Source organism: Leucopleurus acutus (genome assembly GCF_964270905.1).
Source record: "Leucopleurus acutus genome assembly, chromosome: 13".
NCBI lineage: Eukaryota > Metazoa > Chordata > Mammalia > Artiodactyla > Delphinidae > Leucopleurus > Leucopleurus acutus.
Window position 1 is genome coordinate 39,048,165 of NC_139155.1, and position 21,896 is coordinate 39,070,060.

Sequence of the window (21,896 nt, forward strand, 5' to 3'; positions counted from 1 at the left end):
ACCACTCACAGTTGAGGGAAATGTAAACAACAATAAAGGTTTAGTTTTAAATCATAACTGCATAATTGAACTATACATGCTGTAGTACTGTAATAACTTCTCAGCCACCTCCTGATGCTATTGCGATGAGCTTGTGTTGCAAGTATGAGTATCCGCTTAAAACATCATGTGACACTTATCATCTCTGCATGAATAGGTTGCCTCTCCAGTAAACTGTGTAACTCAGTAAAAAAGTGATCTCTTGTGGTTCTCGTGTATTTTTCATCGTGTTTAGTGCAATACCATAAACCTTGAATAAAACCATGGGACCCATACAAAGTACCACTAACAATGCTGGAAGTGGTCCCCAGAGGCAGAGAAAAGTCATGACACTACCAGAAAAAGTTGAATTGCTTAATATGTACTGTAGATTGAGGTCTGCAGCTGTGGCTGCCTACCATTTCAAGATAAAGGAATCCAGCATAAGGACCATTGTAAAAAAAAGAAAAGGAAATTCGTGAAGCTGTTGCTACAGCTACTCCAGCAGACACAAAAACCTAACACTTTTGCGAAATATCTTTTTATCTCATACTGAAAATGCAGCGTTTATATGGGTGCAGGATTGTTATAAGAAAGGCATACCAATAGACTCTAACATGATTTTTTTAAAAAGTGAAGTCATTATATGACAACTTAAAACAAAAGGAAGATAAAAGGTCTAAAGCTGGAGAATTTAATGACAGCAAAGGATTTTTTTTTTTTTTTTTTTTCGGTACGCGGGCCTCTCAGTGTTGTGGCTTCTCCCGTTGCGGAGCACTGGCTCCGGACGCACAGGCTCAGTGGCCATGGCTCATGGGCCCAGCTGCTCCGTGGCATGTGGGATCTTCCCGGACCGGGGCACGAACCTGTGTCCCCTGCATCGGCAGGCAGACTCTCAACCACTGCACCACCAGGGAATCCCCAAAGGATGGCTTTATGACAGTGCCAATCAAGGAAATCATGAAAGAGATTGTGGATATGGAGGGGAAAAAGGTGGGGGTGTGAAGGGTTTTAAGACAAAGATCCTGGAAAAAATTCAAGAGATAACAGACAACACACCAGAGGAATTAACAGAAGACAACTGGATGAAGATGAGTGCTTCTGAACCAGTGCCAGATGATGAGGAAGAAGACAGAGAAGAAACAGTGCCAGAAAACAAATTGCATTAGACAGTCTGGCAGAAGGGTTCAAATTATTCAAGACTGCTTTTAAGTTATTTTATGACATGGACCACTCTGTGATACAGGCACTGAAACTAATGCAAACAGCAGAAGAAGGACTAGTACCATATAGAAACATTTTTAGAGAAATGAAAAAGCAAAAAGGTCAGACAGAAATTAGGATGTATTTCCATAAAGTTACACTATGTGTGCCTGCCTCCCCTTCTACCTCCTCCATCTCCCTCACTTCTGCCACCTGAGACAGCAAGACCAACCCCTCCTCTCCCTCCTCCTCCTCAGCCTACTCAACATGAAGACAAGGATGAAGACATTTATGATGATCCACTTCCACTTAATGAATAGTAAATAATCATCTGAGTTAATAAACAAACTAATCTGTTGGATATGTGTGTGTGTTCCTGTGAAAATCAAATAAATGTACAGTAAGAACTGTGTGAGACCTTTTTGTGTCACCATCATAATCACCTAAGTTTTCATGATATAGAACATCATGTGCAAGACTTGTATTGAAGTGGATAGCCTTTCCTTACATAGGCATAAGGTGAGTGATATTTAATATAAAATTAATAATGTTTTAGTTTTCTTACTGTCTTATAACTTTGCTTTCAAAGAATTACATTACCATACAGTATGCCTCTCTCATACTTCGAGTAACTGTGTATCAGTCTATCATCACGGGTAAGTGTTTTTTTAAAAAAAGTAACAATGTTTCCAATACTATATTATGAATATGACTATAATACTGTATGCCATAAAAATTTTATTTGACAATGATTCATTCATTAGTGTATAGGCTAGGCTACCTTGAAGCAATTGTTATCGATTATACTAGGCTACCATAAACAATTGTATTGTTGTTTCTTCATTACCAATGGATAAGTCGTTATACCTGTAAATAAAGATGAATTTCTTTTTCATTTTGATTCCAGTGCTAGTGTTATATGTATAACATCTACAGGGTTTTGTATCATATAAGACAATGTTTATATAGGTACTGAGAGACAGCCAATTCATCTTGTAAACAGATGACGTAAACTTATGGTATTGATAAATACAGTACAGTACTGTAAACGTATTTTCTCTTATGATGTTTTTAAATAATATTTTCTTTTTTATAGCTTACTTTGTTATAAGAATAGGGTATATAATAAATATACAAAATATGTGCTATTCAACTGTTTATGTTATCAGTAAGGGTCAACAGTGGGCTATTATTAGCAGTTAAGTTCAGGGGGAGTCAAAAGTTATATGCAGATTTTCAACTGTGTGTGGGTTTAGCACTGTTTCTAACCAAACAAACTTGGGACCAGGATATAGAGAGTAGGCTATGGCCAGAGCTACAGTGGGTCTGCCCTGGTTTAAACTCTGTTCCAGCCTAACAAGGAAAAATTGGCTGGTTTGGGGTCTCTGCCTTTGCCTTTAAGTCCTGATGTAACTTTCTTCCCCCAAGGTTGCTAATTAAAGAATAATAATAAAAAAAAATCCAATCCCCACATTGTTCAAGGGTCAACCGTATTCAGATATCAGAGAAATCAAGTATTTAGAAAACAGGAAATAAAGATGTAAAATTCCATAAAACAAAGTAGAATCTAACTAGAGAAATATGTCCTAAGAACTAATTTCCAAATACTCAAATACCACTAAGGCATACAATTTACTTAACTTTGCCTCCTGTGGCAGGCAGGCAGCTTCTCAGATGGCCCCAATGATCACAGCCTGTCTCCTGGTACTGGTGCCCTTGTGTGTGAACATCTGCCCCGGCATGTAGGCAGGACCTGTGACTTGCTTCAACAGCAAAGGTGATGAAATGTCATTCCCACAATTAGGTTATACAAAACAGCAACTTCTAGTTGCTAGTAGACTTGCTAGTAGACGCTAGTGCCTTCTTGACTCACCTGTTTTGATGAAATAAACAGCCACACTGGAGAGGTCTATATGACAAGGAACTGAGGTTGGCCTCCAGCAAAGAGCCAGGTAGGAATTGAGGCCTGCAGTGCAAAAGCCCACAAGGAACTGATTCTTTCCAACTACATGTAAGAGTGGAAGTGGATCCTCCCCCAGGCTGTTAACACCTTTGTTGTAGCCTGTGGAAGACCCCAAAGCACAGGAACTAGCCAAGACTTGACTGGATTTCTGACTCACAGAAACTGTGTGTTAGGTGTGTTTTAAGCTGCTACTTTTGTAGTAATTTGTAACAGAGAATAGAAAACTAATACACCATCTTTAAAGTAGAGATATCTCAGAGTCTTACGACATAAATTAAATGACTTATTGAAGATGGCGGAGTAGAAGGACATGCTCTCACTCCCTCTTTCGAGAACACCAGAATCAAAACTAACTGCTGAACAATCAACGACAGGAAGACACTGGAACTCACCAAAAAAGATACCCCACATGTAAAGACAAACGAGAAGCTGCAATGAGATGGTATGAGGGGCGCCATCACAATAAAATCAAATCCCATAACTGCTGGTTGGGTGACGCACAAACTGGAGAACACTTATACCACAGAAGTCCACCCACGGAGTGAAGGTTCTGAGCCACACGTCAGGCTTCCCACCTGGGGACCTGGCAACGGGAGGAGGAATTCCTAGAGAATCAGACTTTGAAGTCTAGCAGGATTTGATTGCAGGACTTTGGCAGGACTCAGGGAAACAGAGACTCCACTCTTGGAGGATACACACAAAGTAGTGTGCGTGTCGGGACACAGGGAAAGGAGCAGTGACCCCATAGGAGACTGAACTAGACCTACCTGCTAGTGTTGGAGGGTCTCCTGCAGAAGTGGGGGGCAGCTGTGGCTTACCCAGGGACAAGGACACTGGCAGCAGAAGTTCTGGGAAGTACTCCTTGGTGTGAGCCCTCCCAGAGTCCACCAGAGGGCAGACAACAGAAGCAAGAAGAACTACAATCCTGCAGCCTGTGGAACAAAAACCACATTCACAGAAAGATAGACAAGATGAAAAGGCAGAGAGCTATGTACCAGATGAAGGAACAAGATAAAACCCCAGAAAAACAACTAAATGAAATGGAGATAGGCAATCTTCCAAAAAAAGAATTCAGAATAATGATAGGGAAGATGATCCAGGACCTCGGAAAAGCAATGGAGGCAAAGATTGAGAAGATGCAAGAAATGTTTAACAAAGATCTAGAAGAATTAAAGAACAAACGAACAGAGAGGAACAATACAATAACTGAAATGAAAACTACACTAGAAGGAATCAATAGCAGAATAACTGAGACAGAAGAACGGATAAGTGACCTGGAAGAAAGACGGGTGGAATTCACTGCCGTGGAACAGAATAAAGAGAAAAGAATGAAAGGAAATGAAGACAGACTAAGAGACCTCTGGGACAACATTAAATGCAACAACATTCGCATTATAGGGGTCCCAGAAGAAGAGAGAGAGAAAGGACCCGAGAAAATATTTGAAGAGATGATAGTCTAAAACTTCCCTAACATGGGAAAAGAAATAGCCACTGAAGCCCAGGAGCACAGAGAGTCCCATACAGGATAAACACAAGGAGAAACATGCTGAGACACATAGTAATCAAACTGGCAAAAATTAAAGACAAAGAAAAATTATTGAAAGCAGCAAAGGGAAAAATGACAAATAACATACAAGGGAACTCCAATAAGGTTAACAGCTTATTTATCCTGAGAAAGTGTACAAGCCAGAAGGGAGTGGCATGAAATATTTAAAGTGATGAAAGGGAAGAACTTACAACCAAATTACTCTACCCAGCAAGGAGCTCATTCAGATTCGATGGAGAAATCAAAAGCTTTACAGACAAGCAGAAGCTAAGAGAATTCAGCACCACCAAACCAGCTCTACAATAAATGCTAAAGGAACTTTTCTAAGTGGGAAACACAAGAGAAGAAAAGGACCTACAAAAACAAACCCCCCAAAATTAAGAAAATGGTCATAGGAAAATACATATCCATAATTACCTTAAACGTGAATAGATTAAATGCTCCAACCAAAAGACACAGGCTTTCTGAATGGACACAAAAACAAGACCCATAAATAGGCTGTCTACAAGAGACCCACTTCAGACCTAGGGACACATGCAGACTGAAAGTGAGGGGATGGAAAAAGATATTCCATGAAAATGAAAATCAAAAGAAAGCTGGAGTAGCAATACTCATATCAGATAAAATAGACTTTAAAATAAAGAATGTTACAAGAGACAAGGAAGGATACTATGTAATGATCAAGGGATCAATCCAAGAAGAAGATATAACAATTATAAATATATATGCACCCAATATAGGAGCACCTCAATACATAAGGCAACTGCTAACAGCTAAAGATGAAATGGAGAGTAACACAATAATAGTGGGGGACTTTAACACCTCACTTACACCAATGGACAGATCATCCAAACAGAAAATTAATAAGGAAACACAAGCTTAAAATGACACAACAGACCACATAGATTTAATTGATATTTATAGGACATACCATCTAAACCCAGCAGATTACACTTTCTTCTCAAGTGCGGATGGAACATTCTCCAGGACAGATCACATCTTGGGTCACAAATGAAGCTTCAGTAAATTTAAGAAAATTGAAATCATATCAAGCATCTTTTCTGACCACAATGCTATGAGATTAGAAATCAATTACAGGGAAAAAAACGTAAAAAACACAAACACACGGAGGCTAAACAATATGTTACTAAATAAGCAAGAGATCACTGAAGAAATCAAAGAGGAAATCAAAATATACCTAGAGACACATGACAATGAAAACACGATGATCCAAAACCTATGGGATGCAGCAAAAGCAGTTCTAAGAGGCAAGTTTATAGTTATATAAGCCTACCTCAAGAAAGAAGAAAAATCTCAAATAAACAATCTAACATTACGCCTAAAGGAACAAGAGAAAGAACAAACAAAACCCAAAGTGAGCTGAAGGAATGAAATCATAAAGATCAGAGCAGAAATAAATCAAATAGAAATAAAGGAAACAATAGCAAAGATCAATAATACTAAAAGCTGGTTCCTGGAGAAGATAAACAAAATTGATAACCATTAGCCAGACTCATCAAGAAAAAGTGGGAGAGGACTTCAATAAAATTAGAAATGAAAAAGGAGAACCTACAACAGGTACTACAGAAATACAAAACATCCTAAGAGAGTACTACCAGCAACTCTGTGCCAATAAAATGGACAACCTGGAAGAAATGGACAAATTCTTAGAAAGGTATAACCTTCCAAGACTGAACAAGGAAGAAACAGAATATATGAACAGACCAATCGCAAGTAATGACTGAAACTGTGATTAAAAATCTTCCAACAAACAAGTCCAGGACCAGATGGCTTCACAGGTGAACTCTATCAAACATTTAGAGAAGAGCTAACACCCATCCTTCTCAAACTCTTCCAAAAAATTGTGGAGGAAGGAACACTCCCAAACTTATTCTATGAGGCCACCATCACCCTGATACCAAAACAAGACAAAGATAGTACAAAAAAAGAAAACTACAGACCAATATCACTGATGAATATAGACGCAAAAATCCTCAACAAACTACTTGCAAACAGAATCCAACAACACATTAGAAGGATCATACACCATGACCAAGTGGGATTTATCCCAGAGATGCAAGGATTCTTCAATAAGCGCAAATCAATCAACGTGATACACCATATTAACAAATTGAAGAATAAAAACCATATGATCATCTCAATAGATGCAGAAAAAGCTTTTGACAAAATTCAACACCGATTTATGATAAAAACCCTCTAGTGAGTGGGCACAGAGGGAACTTACCTCAACATAATAAAGGCCATATATGACAAACCCACAGCAAACATCATTCTCAATGGTGAAAAACTGAAAGCATTTCCTCTAAGATCAGGAACAAGAAAAGGATGTCCACTCTCACCACTATTATTCAACATAGTTTTGGAAGTCCTAGTCATGGCAATCAGAGAAGAAAAAGAAATAAAAGGAAAACAATTTGGAAAAGAAGAAGTAAAACTGTCACTGCTTGCAGATGACATGATACTACATATAGAGAATCCTAAAGGTGCCACCAGAAAACTACTAGAGCTAATCAGCTTTGCTAAAGTTGCAGGATACAAAATTAACGCACAGAAATCTCTTGCAATCCTATACACTAATGATGAAAAATCTGAAAGATAAATTAAGGAAACACTCTCATGTACCACTGCAACAAAAAGAATAAAATACCTAGGAATAAACCAACCTAGGGAAACACGAGACCTGTATGCAGAAAACTGTAAGACACTGATAAAAGAAATTAAAGATGATAACAACAGGTGGAGAGATATACCATGTTCTTGGATTGGAAGAATCAATACTGTGACAATGACTATACTACCCAAAGCAATCTACAGATTCAATGCAATCCCTCTCAAATTACCAATGGCATTTTTTACAGAACTAGAACAAAATATCTTAAAATTTGTATGGAGACTCAGAAGACCCCAAATAGCCAAAGCAGTCTTGAGGGAAAAAAACGGAGCTGGAGGAATCATACTCCCCGACCTCAGAGTATACTACAAAGCTACAGTAATCAAGACAATATGGTACTGGCACAGAAACAGAAATATAGATCAATGGAACAGGATAGAAAGCCCAGAGATAAACCCATGCACATACGGTCAACTAATCTATGACAAAGGAGGCAAGGATATACAATGGAGAAAAAAACAGTCTCTTCAATAATTGATTCTGGGAAAACAGGACAGCTACATGTAAAAGCATGTAATTAGAACATTCCCTAACACCATACACAAAAATAAACTCAAAATGGATTAGAGACCTAAATGTAAGACCGGACACTATAAAACTCTTAGAGGAAGACATAGGAAAAACACTCTTGGACATAAATCACAGCAAGATATTTTTTGATCCATCTCTTACAGCAATGGAAATAAAAAGAAAAATAAACAGATGGGACCTAATGAAACTTAAAAGGTTTTGCACAGCAAAGGAAACCCTAAGGATGAAAAGACAACCCTCAGAATGGAAGAAAATATTTGCAAATGAATCATCAGACAAAGGATTAATCTCCAAAATATATAAACAGCTCATGCAGCTCAATATTAATAAAACAAACAACTCAATCAAAAAATGGGCAGAATGCAGTGGTTGAGAGTCTGCCTGCCGATGCAGGGGACACGGGTTTGTGCCCTGGTCCGGGAAGATCCCACATGCCGCGGAGCGGCTGGGCCCGTGAGCCATGGCTGCTGAGCCTGTGCGTCCGGAGCCTGTGCTCCGCAACGGGAGAGGCCACAACAGTGAGAGGCCCGCGTACAGCAAAAAGAAAAAAAAATGGGCAGAAGACCTAAGTAGACATTTCTCCATAGAATACATACAGATGGCCAAGAAGCACATGAAAAGCCGCTCAACATCACTAATTATTAGGGAAATGCAAATCAAAACTACAATGAGGTATCACCTCACCCCAGTTAGAATGGGCATCGTCAGAAAATCTACAAACAACAAATGCTGGAGAAGGTGTGGAGAAAAGGGAACCCTCTTGCACTGTTGGTGGGAATGTAAATTGATACAGCCACTATGGAGAAAAGTATGGAGGTTCCTTAAAACACTAAAAATAGAATTACCATATGACCCAGCAATCCCACTACTGGGCATATTCCCAGAGAAAACCATAATTCAAAAAGACACATGCACCCCAATGTTCACTGCAGCACTATTTACAATAGCCAGGTCATGGAAGCAAACTAAATGCCCATCGACAGATGAATGGATAAAGAAGATGTGGTACATATATACAATGGAATGTTACTCAGCCATAAAAAGGAATGAAATTGGGTCATTTGTAGAGACATGGATGTATCTAGAGACTGTCGTACAGAGTGAAGTAAGTCAGAAAGAGAAAAACAAATATTGTATATTAACGCATATATGTGGAACCTAGAAAATGGTATAGATGAACCGGTTTGAAGAGCAGAAATTGAGCCACAGATGTAGAGAACAAACGTATGGACAGCAAGAGGGGAAAGTGGCGGGGGGTGGGGGTGGGGATGTGCTGAATTGGGAGATTGGGATCGACATGTATACACTGATGTGTATAAAATGGATGACTAATAAGAAAATAAATAAACATTGAAAAAATGACATTAAATAAGTAAAACTAAATTGCCTAAAATACAGATATTAGATGGTTAGTTCTACTCATTTTCTAGTTAATTAACTTGTGGCATTCCAACCAACAGCTGGAAGAATACAGTTTGTTTAGAATATAAAACAAATTTTGGTAGCAAACAACTTTATAGTAACTTAAACCCTGTACTTTATTTTCATTGTATTTTTAAAATTAATAGACTTTTTTTTTTTTTTTTTTTGGCGGTACGCGGGCCTCTCACTGTTGTGGCCTCTCCCGTTGCGGAGCACAGGCTCCGGACGCGCAGACTCATAGGCCCAGCTGCTCCGCGGCATGTGGGATCTTCCCGAACTGGGGCACGAACCCGTGTCCCCTGCATCAGCAGGCGGACTCTCAACCACTGCACCACCAGGGAAGCCCCAAAATTAATAGACTTTTTAAGAGCAGTTTTAGATTTAAAAATTGAGCAGATAGTTCCCATATAATCCCTCTCTCCCCCTCATGGTTTCCCTGATTTTTAACATCTTCCATTAGCGTAGTGCATTTGTTACAATTGATTAACCAGTATTGATGTGTTATTATTAGTCCATAAAATCCATAGTTTAATTAGGGCTCACTCTTTGTGTCTTGTGTTATACAGTTCTATGTATTTTGACAAATGTTCTAGCTATTCATCCCTCATTCCCTCTCCCTGACTGCAGGCAACTACGGATCATTTTACTGTCTGCATAGTTTTGTCTTTACCCTACACTTTGGGTTGTGATCTCCTCCAGTAATATAGCTTACTCTTTCCACCAGATAATATACAATGAGTCAGAGCCAGTAAATGTGACTCAGTATTCATGCTTCTCATGTTCCCTATTAGAGTTACTCTCATGTTCTTTACTAGAGTTATCCTCATTTACATTTCAGCTAATTCTTCTGCATTTTGATAAAGCATTACCTTCTTTGGTCAGTCTCTCTCTCTCTCTCTCCCTCCCTCTCTCTCTCTCTCTCTCTCTCTCTCTCTCTCTCTCTCTCTCTCGGAGAGAGAGCCTTAACTATTTTCTTACAATAAATTGTTTAAATTGTCACATTTTAAGTTTACTTTCTGGGTAAAGGACATTACAGTAGCAGACAAGCCAAAATTCTATGCACTGGGCTTAAGAATATATTTGATTGGGGCTTCCCTGGTGGGGCAGTGGTTGAGAGTCTGCCTGCCGATGCAGGGGACGCAGGTTCATGCCCCAGTCCGGGAAGATCCCACATGCCGTGGAGCGGCTGGGCCCGTGAGCCATGGCCGCTGAGCCTGCGCGTCCGGAGCCTGTGCTCCACAACGGGAGAGGCCACAACAGTGAGAGGCCCACATACCGCAAAATAATAATAATAAATAAATAAATTTTAAAAAAAAGAATATATTTGATTGGTGGTGGAGGGAGACACAGAACTGCCTTTCTAACTGTTTGTTTAGCCCAATCCTCACAGTTCACAGTGACACAGAAATTCAATAAGCATAATCATCTTAGGATTCAGAATTCATATGGCACAGTATGCTATACACATACAACAGAGCCTTGCCTGCACCCAAGACCTTCATTATCATTATGATTCATACCACTGGACCACATTTTAAATAAATCTATGTCAAAATGAATCCTACAAACACTTTTAATATTAATTCCTATTAAACTGAGAATCTTTGCAACATAACTGATATAATACCAGATTTATTAGGTTCACCCATCTGTGAAGAGTAGCATTTCCTTGGCTATTAAAAGCGTATATTTTATTGACTAGGATTGTTTATTGACTTAAGGGTACAGCTGTTAAAGTGATCTGGCAATCGATCCTACAAGCACACTGAATTTATCAGCAAGATACCCAGACATTGGGAAATGGTCTTAATATTACAGCTCCAAAAAGCAAAGCTTCAGGCACTATTCTAGGATCTCCTGAAATTTGTAGTTACTTGAATACCAGATCACTCACTGGTCTTTTTTTTCTTATTAAGGATTTCATGTACCATAAAAGTAATACTCTATTCTTTTTTTTTTTTTTTTTTTGTAGTTAAATAAGTTGGATTTATTATTTGCTGCAGCGAGGGGAAACACACACCTTGGGGAAACATGGATGTGTTAGGAAGATCCTACTATATAGGATTTGGGCTTTGACTGAGTAATTTGAGGGAAGCAGGTGGGAGTTTGCTCTAGATTGGATGCTGTCAGAAAACAGGGATGATTCTATGAGTGGATATCTCAATAAGTTTTATCTTTAGGGAGGGGAGACTCACAAGAGGATAAGCTATAATTGGTAGAGAAGTAGCAGTCACTCATTTTGGCCAAGAGAGGGGATGTATGGTAACTTGTGGGCTGCACAGTGACCTTGGTTTTGTCTGTATTTAGATATAATTATGAAGTGGCCTTGTTTTGTCTTATTTTATCATGGTCTCAGAGTAACCTTGCATGGGGTTAGTGTTCTGTGAGATTGTTTCTGTTCAGTAGGGGAATAACATGGCCCACAGTGAGTGCTAGGCCAGTTTTCAAGTGTCACGTACCGCCCCCCTCCTCTTTTTTTCCTTTCTCACAAGTTCCAGGTGATGCTGATACTACTGGTCAGAGACCACCAGCCTTTGAGAACCACTCTCTGAGAGGGTAAAGAGACCTGAGACCTATGTTTGGAACAGGTACATAATAAAGTAATACTGTATTCTTCTTAATTAAAGGCAGTACTTCTGGTTACTATTAATTACATAAGACTAAATGAAATACGGCGATCAATGTTCAAGTTCAGGTGGTCACTGTAATATGCATAAAAAACACTGTACCTAAAGAAGAACAAAAACTGGTACTGAGAAAAATCAATATATGAAGTTAGGCTTCAAAAAGGGTGTCTTCAATGTTGGAATAATGTTGAAGTTAATTTTTGTGCACGGTGCAAAGGGTCTAAATTTATCTTTTCTGCATGTGTCCAATTGTCCTATCAATGCTTGTTGAAAAGATTATTTTTTCCGCATTGAATTGTGTTAGCACCTTTGTTGAAGATCAGTTGACCATAATTGCTAGAGTTTATTTCTGAATTCACAATTCTGTTCCACTGGTCTAAATGTCCATCATTATGGCAGTACTATATTCTTGGAAACTGTAAGTATTAGTTTTCTATTTCTGTATAACAAATTACCACAAACATAGCAATTTACAATAACACAAATTTATTACCCCACAGTTCTGTAGGTCAGAAGTTCAGGCAGGCTTGGCTAGGTTCTCTGCTTAGTTTCTCACAAGACTGAAATCAAGCTATCAGCTAGGCCAGGTTCTAATTGGAAATACCTGAGGAAGAACCTGCTTCCAAGCTCAGGCTGGTGACAGAATATAGTTCCTTGTGGCGGCAAGCCTTAAATCACTCTTTTCTTGCTACTGGTCAGAGACAGCTCTCAGCTCCTAACCCCTTCCATCTTCAAAGCCTGCAATGGTATGTTGAATACCATTCTTATGCTTTAAATCTCTCTTTCTCTTTTGCTCCCAGCTGGGGAAAACTCTCTGCTTTTATCATGTAATTAGGTTAGGCCCATCTAAATATTATCTCCTTTTTATTATATAACACAACATATTATGGGAGTAAAACCATTTCAGCAGGGGTCAAAAGTCATAAAAGTAAGGTTAAAATTCTATCTACTATACTGTACCTTTAGAGTAAACATTAAAATTAGAAAGAGTGATCTTATACTTTACTGTTCTTCCTCAAATTTTTTGGCTATTAGTATTACTCTGCATTTCCATATAAACTTTAGGATCATCTTATCAATTTCTGTAAAAATGAAATTATCAAAATTTGCTGGAAATCTGATGGAGATTGCAACAAACCTATAGACTAATTTGGGGAAAATTGCCATTTTAATAACATTGAGTCTTGCAACCCATGAACATGGAATAATATCTTAGATCTTTATTTCTCTCAGCAATGTTTTGTTATTTTAAGTGTTTTTATTGCACTGCTTTTATTAAATATATCCATTTTTGAATTGTTCACTGGAAGTAAATAGAAATAACATTGACTTGCATACTGATCTTGTATCCTGCAACTTGGTGAACTTATTTATTAGTTCTATCATGTTTGTGTGTGTGTGTGTGTGTTTGTGGATTTCTTAAGATTTTCTACATATAGGACCATGCTGTCAATGAATAAAGACAGTCTTATTCTAGTAATATAGAGAAAATTTTCTCCAACAGTTCTGCCTTCTGTCCTCCTCCCTTTGTGCAAGTACACACACACACACACACACACACACAACGTCTTTATATCTTAGAAGCTCAACAATACAGTTTTATAATTATTGTTTTATTCAGGTGTCTTTTAAGTTTTCTATTTAAGAAAAGAGAGATATGCAATTACTTTTACCAGTGCTCTATTTCTTTATGTGAATTTGAGTTGCTGGCTTATGTCATTTTCTTTCATCTGAGCAGACTTCTATTAGTATTTATTGTAAAGCAGATAAGCTAGCAATGAATTCTCTCAGTCTTTATTTATTTAGGAATGTCTTTATGTCACTTTCATTTTTGAAGGATAGTTTTATTTGATTGCCAGTTTTTTTTTTCCTTCAGCTCTTTGAATATGCCATCCCCCTGCCTCGTTCCTCCACTGTTTCTGATGAGAAGTCAGCTGTTAATCATATCTTTGTTCTATGTACAAATCTTTTATTCCACAAGGAGTTTAGTAGTACATTTGAGTCAGACATATAACATATCCAAAGGGCATAACATTTTTGATTTGGCTTCTTTGTCAGTTAGAAGTGTGGTGACACTTCTGGACTGCCAAGCAAATCTGGGCTTCTTATAACAGACTCAAAGATAGCTTAGTATAGATAGAATTAAAATAAATATTACACAGTAAATACACATTAAAATGCACAAGTAGGTTAGACAGAATTAAAATGGTAAGGAGCTCTATTAGCACATGCCTACATGAGGCAGTTAAAAAATGTTTAACCAAAAGAATACATGAAAATAATCACAGAATAGGAAATAGTCCCAAGACACTGTGGCCCTAAGCACTACAAAAACTCTTTTAACAAACTATAGAGACAATAGTAATGGAAACCACCCAGAAACAATTAAACATGCACTCAGCAATGATTTACCTATTATAATTCAGATTCTGTCCAGCCCATGACCTAGACCTAAATAAAGACAGAACAAGTAATCATAGGAAAAATGGAAATGTTTCTATAAAAGGCCTTTTACTAGATCAGAACAGCATGGATTCATTAATATCCATTGCCCATGGCTGAAAAGTAATGATGATTTTATCCATTTTAGAGAAAAGGGGGAAATCTCAAGATGAATCCAAATCTACCTTTTTATATCTACTTGGCAAAAACATGGAAGAGTTAAGAAAAACATTAAGGCAATCTTGCATAGAGACATTTTCAAACTGCAGTGGGAAAAGCTACTCAAAGTGCTGCCTAGGCTTTCTCTTAATATAAAGAATACTGTGGAAATACCATACCTCTCCTGAAATGATACAGCCTATCAAATAAAATTAAAATAGAAGTTATAAGCATCAGAGTTTAAGGTGACATTATTTAAGTTCAGATTCACACACACACAAAATAGTAACACTCAACTGTGACAAGAAGAGCTATATTCTAAAATGTACTCTGGTTAAAACTATGGTTACTAGATACTCCCATGTCCAAGAACAAGGTTATACTGTGGGTAAGTATTGTTTCTTAAGATAAGGAAATGGAGTAACAGACACACATCAGTGAGGTATCTCAGTCTAAATAGAACAAGTGAAAAATCTTTCTAGATTCCACAATGAAGAACTTGTAATGCTGAACAAATTACAAGATGAATGGAGAATGCATTCATCTTTGAGGCAAAGCAAGAAAGAGGATGGGGGGAAAAGCAAGGAAAAAATTCGCTCTGTAAATGGAGCAACTTCTTTTCAACCAAATGGCAGAAGTAAAAAGAAAACCATAAGCTAGCACATTCTTCTGAAGAACTGCAAATTTAATAAAATTATAAACAAAACCTATAATGAGCAAGTTGAGCCACATGGCAACCAACACAATGAAGAAACAAAAGAAGTCTCTTAAAGTCAAATGAATGCCTCATGAAAAATGAACTACTGCATCTCTATCACAAAATCTGAAGGTGAGTTTAAAAAAACCTTATTTCTTTTTGCTTTTTATCTATTTATTTATTTATTTATTTATTAAACATCTTTATTGGAGTATAATTGCTTTACAATGGTGTGTTAGTTTCTGCTTTATAACCAAGTGAATCAGTTATACACATACATATGTTCCCATATCTCTTCCCTCTTGTGTCTCCCTTCCTCCAACCCTCACTATCCCACCCCTCTAGGTGGTCACAAAGCACCGAGCTGATCTCCCTGTGCTAAGCGGCTGCTTCCCCCTAGCTATCTATTTTACGTTTGGTAGTGTATATATGTCCGTGCCTCTCTCTCACTTTGTCACAGCTTACCCTCCCCCCACCCCATATCCTCAAGTCCATTCTCCAGTAGGTCTGTCTTTATTCCCGTCTTGCCCCTAGGTTCTTCATGACTTTTTTTTTTCCCTTAGATTCCATATATATGTGTTAGCATATGGTATTTCCTTTTCTCTTTCTGACTTACTTCACACTGTATGACAGACTCTAGGTCCATCCACCTCACTACAAATAACTCAATTTCATTTCTTTTCATGGCTGAGTAATATTCCATTGTATATATGTGCCACATCTTCTTTATCCATTCATCTGCTGATGGACACTTAGGCTGCTTCCATGTCCTGGCTATTGTAAATAGAGCTACAATGAACATTTTGGTACATGACTCTTTTTGAATTCTGGTTTTCTCAGGGTATATGCCCAGCAGTGGGATTGCTGGGTGGTATGGTAGTTCTATTTTTAGTTTTTTAAGGAACCTCCAGACTGTTCTCCATAGTGGCTGTATCAATTTACATTCCCACCAGCAGTGCAAGAGTGTTCCCTTTTCTCCACACCCTCTCCAGCATTTATTGTTTCTAGATTTCTTGATGATGGCCATTCTGACTGGTGTGAGATGATATCTCACTGTAGTTTTGATTTGCATTTCTCTAATGATTAATGATGTTGAGTATTCTTTCATGTGTTTGTTGGCAATCTGTATATCTTCTTTGGAGAAATGTCTATTTAGGTCTTCTGCCCATTTTTGGATTGGGTTGTTTGTTTTTTGGATATTGAACTACATGAGCTGTTTGTGAATTTTGGAGATTAATCCTTTGTCAGTTGCTTCATTTGCAAATATTTTCTCCCATTCTGAGGGTTGTCTTTTGGTCTTGTTTATGGTTTCCTTTGCCGTGCAAAAGCTTTGAAGTTTCATTAGGTCCCATTGTTTATTTTTGTTTTTATTTCCATTTCTCTAGGAGGTGGGTCAAAAAGGATCTTGCTGTGATTTATGTCATAGAGTGCTCTGCCTATGAAAAAACCTTATTTTGAGAACAAATAAAATTTTATGTTTACCTGACATTTTGGCTACTCACAGGAAAATCAAATAGTTTCCCACCATCTCTAGTGTATTTGTGCTCTGGCATTCAAAAAACTGGATTTCAGATTAAGATCCAAAAGAGGGTTGGTCATAGAAACAAGGGCTTGTAAAGCAAATTTTCAATATTTTTTAGCTATCTCAAAGTTTTCTTGTCTTTCTCTCTTCAAGAAAATATGGAGTCAGACTGTTTAGGTTCATATCTTGATTTCCTAACTTGTTACCTGGATGACAAGGCAAGTCTCTTTTTCTGCCTGGGATTCCTCCTCTGTAAAATGGGGATAATAACTTCATTGGGCTACTGAGGGACTAAACGATTTAATGTGTGTTAAGAGCTTAGAACAGTACCTGGAGCACACAGTAGTTACTATATTAAATTTTGTTAAATAAAAATTAAAACTTTATTAGGCCAACCTATATTAGGTTCTGAGTATAAAGAAACCAACAGGATGCTGTTTTTAAGAAAGCTTGGTGAGAGAGGTGGATGAACAAACAATGATTACAAAAGAACAAGAACAGTGCTATGATACAGATGAGTAGTCTATTTGTGAGCACATAAAGAGGACCTCTAACTTTACCACATCCTCATTCAGAGTGTTCACAATGATGCCCTTCCTGACAGGAAGTAGATTTGTCCACCAAATCCACCCAATTCCCATGAGGGTGAGTGAGAAGGTGCTTACCTTTGCTGAGCTAAGAAAAGCCTGTCACAAAGAACAAATCAGATAACAAAGGAAACGGGTGACAATCTCCACTTGGTATTCAACAAGAAACTTATTTTTCCTCTCTAGGTTCAAACAGCAGAGTCTACAAGTGCTCTCAATTTCATTTTCATTGTATGTACAATATAATCTAAAGTCTGACCACCGGGCACTTCCTGAAAACATGGTTTTAAAATTTTCTCATGATTAAGTCAAAATGAAAATTCAGAAGTATCTCCTTTTTTTTTTTTTTTTTTTTTGCGGTACGCGGGCCTCTCACTGATGTGGCCTCTCCCGTTGCACAGCACAGGCTCCGGACGCGCAGGCTCAGCGGCCATGGCTCACGGGCCCAGCCGCTCCGCGGCATGTGGCATCTTCCTGGACCGGGGCACGAACCCGTGTGCCCTGCATCGGCAGGCAGACTCTCAACCACTGTGCCACCAGGGAAGCCCCCCAAAGTATCTCCTTTTGAGAGTATACTTTCTCCATTCCTGTGACCAACAGTTTCTTCCTAGTATTTGTAATTTTTTTAGTTTTGCTCCTCAGGGTTGAGGTTAAGAGAGGCAGTGTTAACTATGATTGGTCTCTAGGGAAACCTCTAAGAATCACTCTTTTAAACATAAAACACTACCCTTTAGAAAGTTTTATTTTCCCCTCATTTCAGCAGTAGATAGAAAAAGGGCTAGGCCTCCTTATCTAGATGTCTTTAAACTCCCTAATGACTATTTCTTGACTCTCAGTCTATATCCTTAACTACTGGCAATTGAAAAGTCCCTCAGCCTCTCCTTCACTACCCTTGGCCAACGTTTTTGTGCCCTTTAACATCTGTCATAGAGACAGAGGGAGTGGAAATGTAAAGACTAAAGTCAGAAATCTGATCGTCATGTTATAATTTTCTCTAACCCGACCATGAGAGCATTAGGAAAGTGCCACCTTAAAAACTGCCTCTGCCCTTTGCAAAGTGGCAAAACAAATCCAGATAAAAGGATTAGCTTCCACCTTCCTCTGCCTCATTTTATAGCATAGGTTTTCAGAAAACAGAACAAAAGAAAGTATTTCCAGTTAGAATACAAATTAACCATTCATACTGTGGTTCTTTCTTATAAATATTGTGACTTCAAAAAAAAAAAAGGGAGGGTACGTTAAAAGTCTAAGCTATGCCACATTCCAGCAAAATTATTATTCTTTCTTTTCTTTTTACTTTTCCATATGTCCGAACTTGAGGTTTAAAAATGGATCTTCTTAGCCGAAACTCTTAACCCATCTGAGACAGGTGTCTCTAGGTTGAACAGAACAGTGTTCTTTAGAAGGTTACAGAAAACCATTCAAGACCTGCTACTATTCAAAGGGACAGGATAACCCTTTAGTTAGTACATTATCCATGTTTTAATAATAATATGAATGACTCTGACACTCTATATAGTTTTTTCTACAACGTTTTAATACGAAAGCTATCCTCATCCATTTAAATTCATTTGGATATGAAAAAGACAACCAATGTCACTTGCTAGAGGGCAAGAAGTAAGTCTTCAGAACTTGTTTCACATCACAACTGGCAGGGTTCTGAACTTTCATTTAATTATATAATATATACTATTTGATGATATGTATATAAATGTTAATATGCAAAAACTCTCATATATACTTATGTGATTAATACATATATACAAACACAAAATCATGCTAAATGTTCCAGTTTTCTCCAGTTAAAGCTTTTACAATTTGCCAAGACACTTTCATTACTCTAAAACTCTAAACATGAGTTAGAAGAGGCTTATGAGTAAAAAAAAAAGAGCCCACCTGATCTTCATTAAGTAACAAGAGCAGTGGGTTTTCTTTATCACTCCTGCTGTGCTTTCATACAACCAGGAGCTTCCCTCCTGACCCAGAGCCTGCTTCAAGTAATCATTCCTGACCTCTGGGCCCCAGGAACAGAAGAGGAAAGGGAAACAGGGAAGTAAATGAAGCCAACTCAATCACATGCTGTAACTGTAGGTCTAAAGACAATGTTGTATACAGTGAGACAAAGTAAAAGGCAGATAACTCTTCTGACATCTTGCTGATCCATTAAAGACAAGAAAAGGTAAGAAAAAAGATGCTTACCTGTTGTTCCTGAATTTTAGCAGCACCAAGTTCTGAGAGAGACACAGTGAGCTTCTCCTGCTGTTCTGATAGATATTTCTGATAGAGGCTTAGAAGTTCTTGGCATTCTTTATACTGTAGCTGAAGAGGTGAGATTGCAAATTAAGGGAAAAAGCTAATAAATGGATTTAAACTGCATATATTGGTATTGTTTTTCAGATTTCAACAAACAAAATAGAGACAGAAATGTAACCATACTTGGTGAGCGTGCAGGTAAGCTATAGTCTTCAGATGAACACAGCATATGTGCCCCCCTCAAAATCATGAAACAATAATTCACAGGGAGTAACAATGTTTATCCTATTAAAATTTTTCTTTCTCAAGTCTTTAAATTTGATAAAAACAAACATATGCACAAGAATGAAGGTGGCCCCCCATCTCACACCATATATAAAACTACCTGAAAATGGATCACTGACCTAAATTTAATAGCTAAAACTATAAACTTTATAAAAGCAAATCTTTGTGACCTTGGATTAGGCAATGGTCACCTAAAAGCACAGCAATGAAGAACAAATAAATAAATTGGATTTCAAATTTTAAAACTTTGTGCTTCAAAGGACACTATTAAGAAATTGAAAAGACAACCTCCAGAATGAGAGAAAATATTTGCAAATCATACAAATGATAAGGTCTGGTATCCATATATATGTAAAGATGTTATATGACTCAACAATAAAAACTATTACCTAATTAAAAATGGGCAAAGGACTTGAATAGACATTTCCCAAAATAAAATATACAAATGGCCAAGCAGCACAAGAAAAGATGCTTTACATTGTTAGCTATTAGCTACTAGGAAATGCAAATCAAAATCACAGTGAGATACCACTTTGCATTTACTAGGATGGCTATAATCAAAAAGACTGACAATAACAAGCACTGGTAAGAATATGGTGAAATTAGAACCCTCCCACATAGCTGATGGGAATGTAAAATGCTGCTGCTTTGGAAAATAATTTTGCAGTGCCTCAAAAAGTTAGACACAGAGTTACCATATGACCCACAATTCTACTCCAATGCCCCAAGATAATTGAAAATATAGTTTCACATTAAAAACTTATACATGCATATTCAGAGCAACATTATCCATAACAGTGAAAAAGTGAAAACAATCCAAATGTCTATCAAGTGACAAATGGATAAACAAAATGTGGTATACCTATAAAATGGAATATTATTCAGCCATAAAAAGAAACAAAGTATCCCTACATTCTACTATATGAGTAAAACTTGAATATATTATATGCTAAAGAAGCCACACACAAAAGGCTACAAATTCTATGTATGTTGTTGTTTAAAATACCTCTTCCAATGAGCCAGGGAAAAGAATACTTAGTTCTAAGTATACCAGATCACAAGTAAGAGTTACATTCATCCATGTTCACTTTCTGTCCTCCTCTCCAATTTTCTGAAGTACCCATTATGTGAGAAAAGCTAAATGGGGAAAAAAAGAGAAATGTCCAGAACAGGCAAATCCATATAGAGAGAAAGTATATTAGTGGTTGCCAAAGATGGAGAAGGGACACAGGGAGCACTTGCTGATGGGTATGCGTTTTATGGGGGAGGCAATGAACATGATCTGGAAGTAGAAGGCTGTCTTTGCACACCTTTAGGAATATACTCAAAACCGTTGAATTCTATACTGCTAAAGGGTGATTTTTATTGTATGTGAATTATATCTCAATAAAGCTGTTACTAAAAAATTCAGGGTAGAAGTGATGATACTGTTCTGGTCAACGTAATTACTGCCTAATTTACATAGGAGGTTCTAACTATATTAAACATAACAGGAGCCCGCCCCTGGTGGGGGAGTTGGACGGGAGGAGTGGGGGAGAGGAGAAACGAATAACTGAAGTCTCTCCAGTTTACAGCTTTAAATTTATTTATTTTGACATGGATCTACTCGGCGCCAACTTGTTGGTGCTTCTCCCGCTCACCCCGGGCCAGGGCGTGTATTGACTTCAGTGCTGGCCTCGTGTTGTTGGTATTCACTATCCGATCCAGACAGGGAAGTGGTCAGTGTGTTTGTTGGGTGGGGTGGGAGGGTTAAGGGTGGAGAGGTACAAGTGGAAAAAGATGTACTGAAGGCCTGGAAATTTTCGCAGCAGGAAGTCAGGAGATTGACTCAGTCTTGCAGCGAGGCTCGGAGCAGACCAAGGTTGCAGGTAGAGGTCACACGTGTTGAACCATGGGAGAAAGGAAGCAGGAAAACAGCTGGCCAAACAGGGATGTGCAGAGGGGTTCAA

At 37.9% G+C, this 21,896-nt stretch overlaps 1 protein-coding gene across 4 annotated transcripts in view; it reads right to left on the reverse strand.

Annotated features, from left to right (window-relative positions):
• KIAA1328 overlaps positions 1-21,896 on the reverse strand; it is a gene marked incomplete at both ends in the record, with an annotated part of 383,031 nt that overhangs the window by 228,678 nt on the left and 132,457 nt on the right. For 3 of the 4 annotated variants that reach the window (XM_082852723.1, XM_082852722.1, XM_082852724.1), the window contains one exon: positions 19,609-19,736. In XM_082852723.1, the coding sequence (XP_082708849.1) occupies positions 19,609-19,736 (128 nt within the window). The remainder of the gene's footprint in view (positions 1-19,608; positions 19,737-21,896) is intronic. The other variant, XM_082852721.1, reaches the window with a different exon arrangement.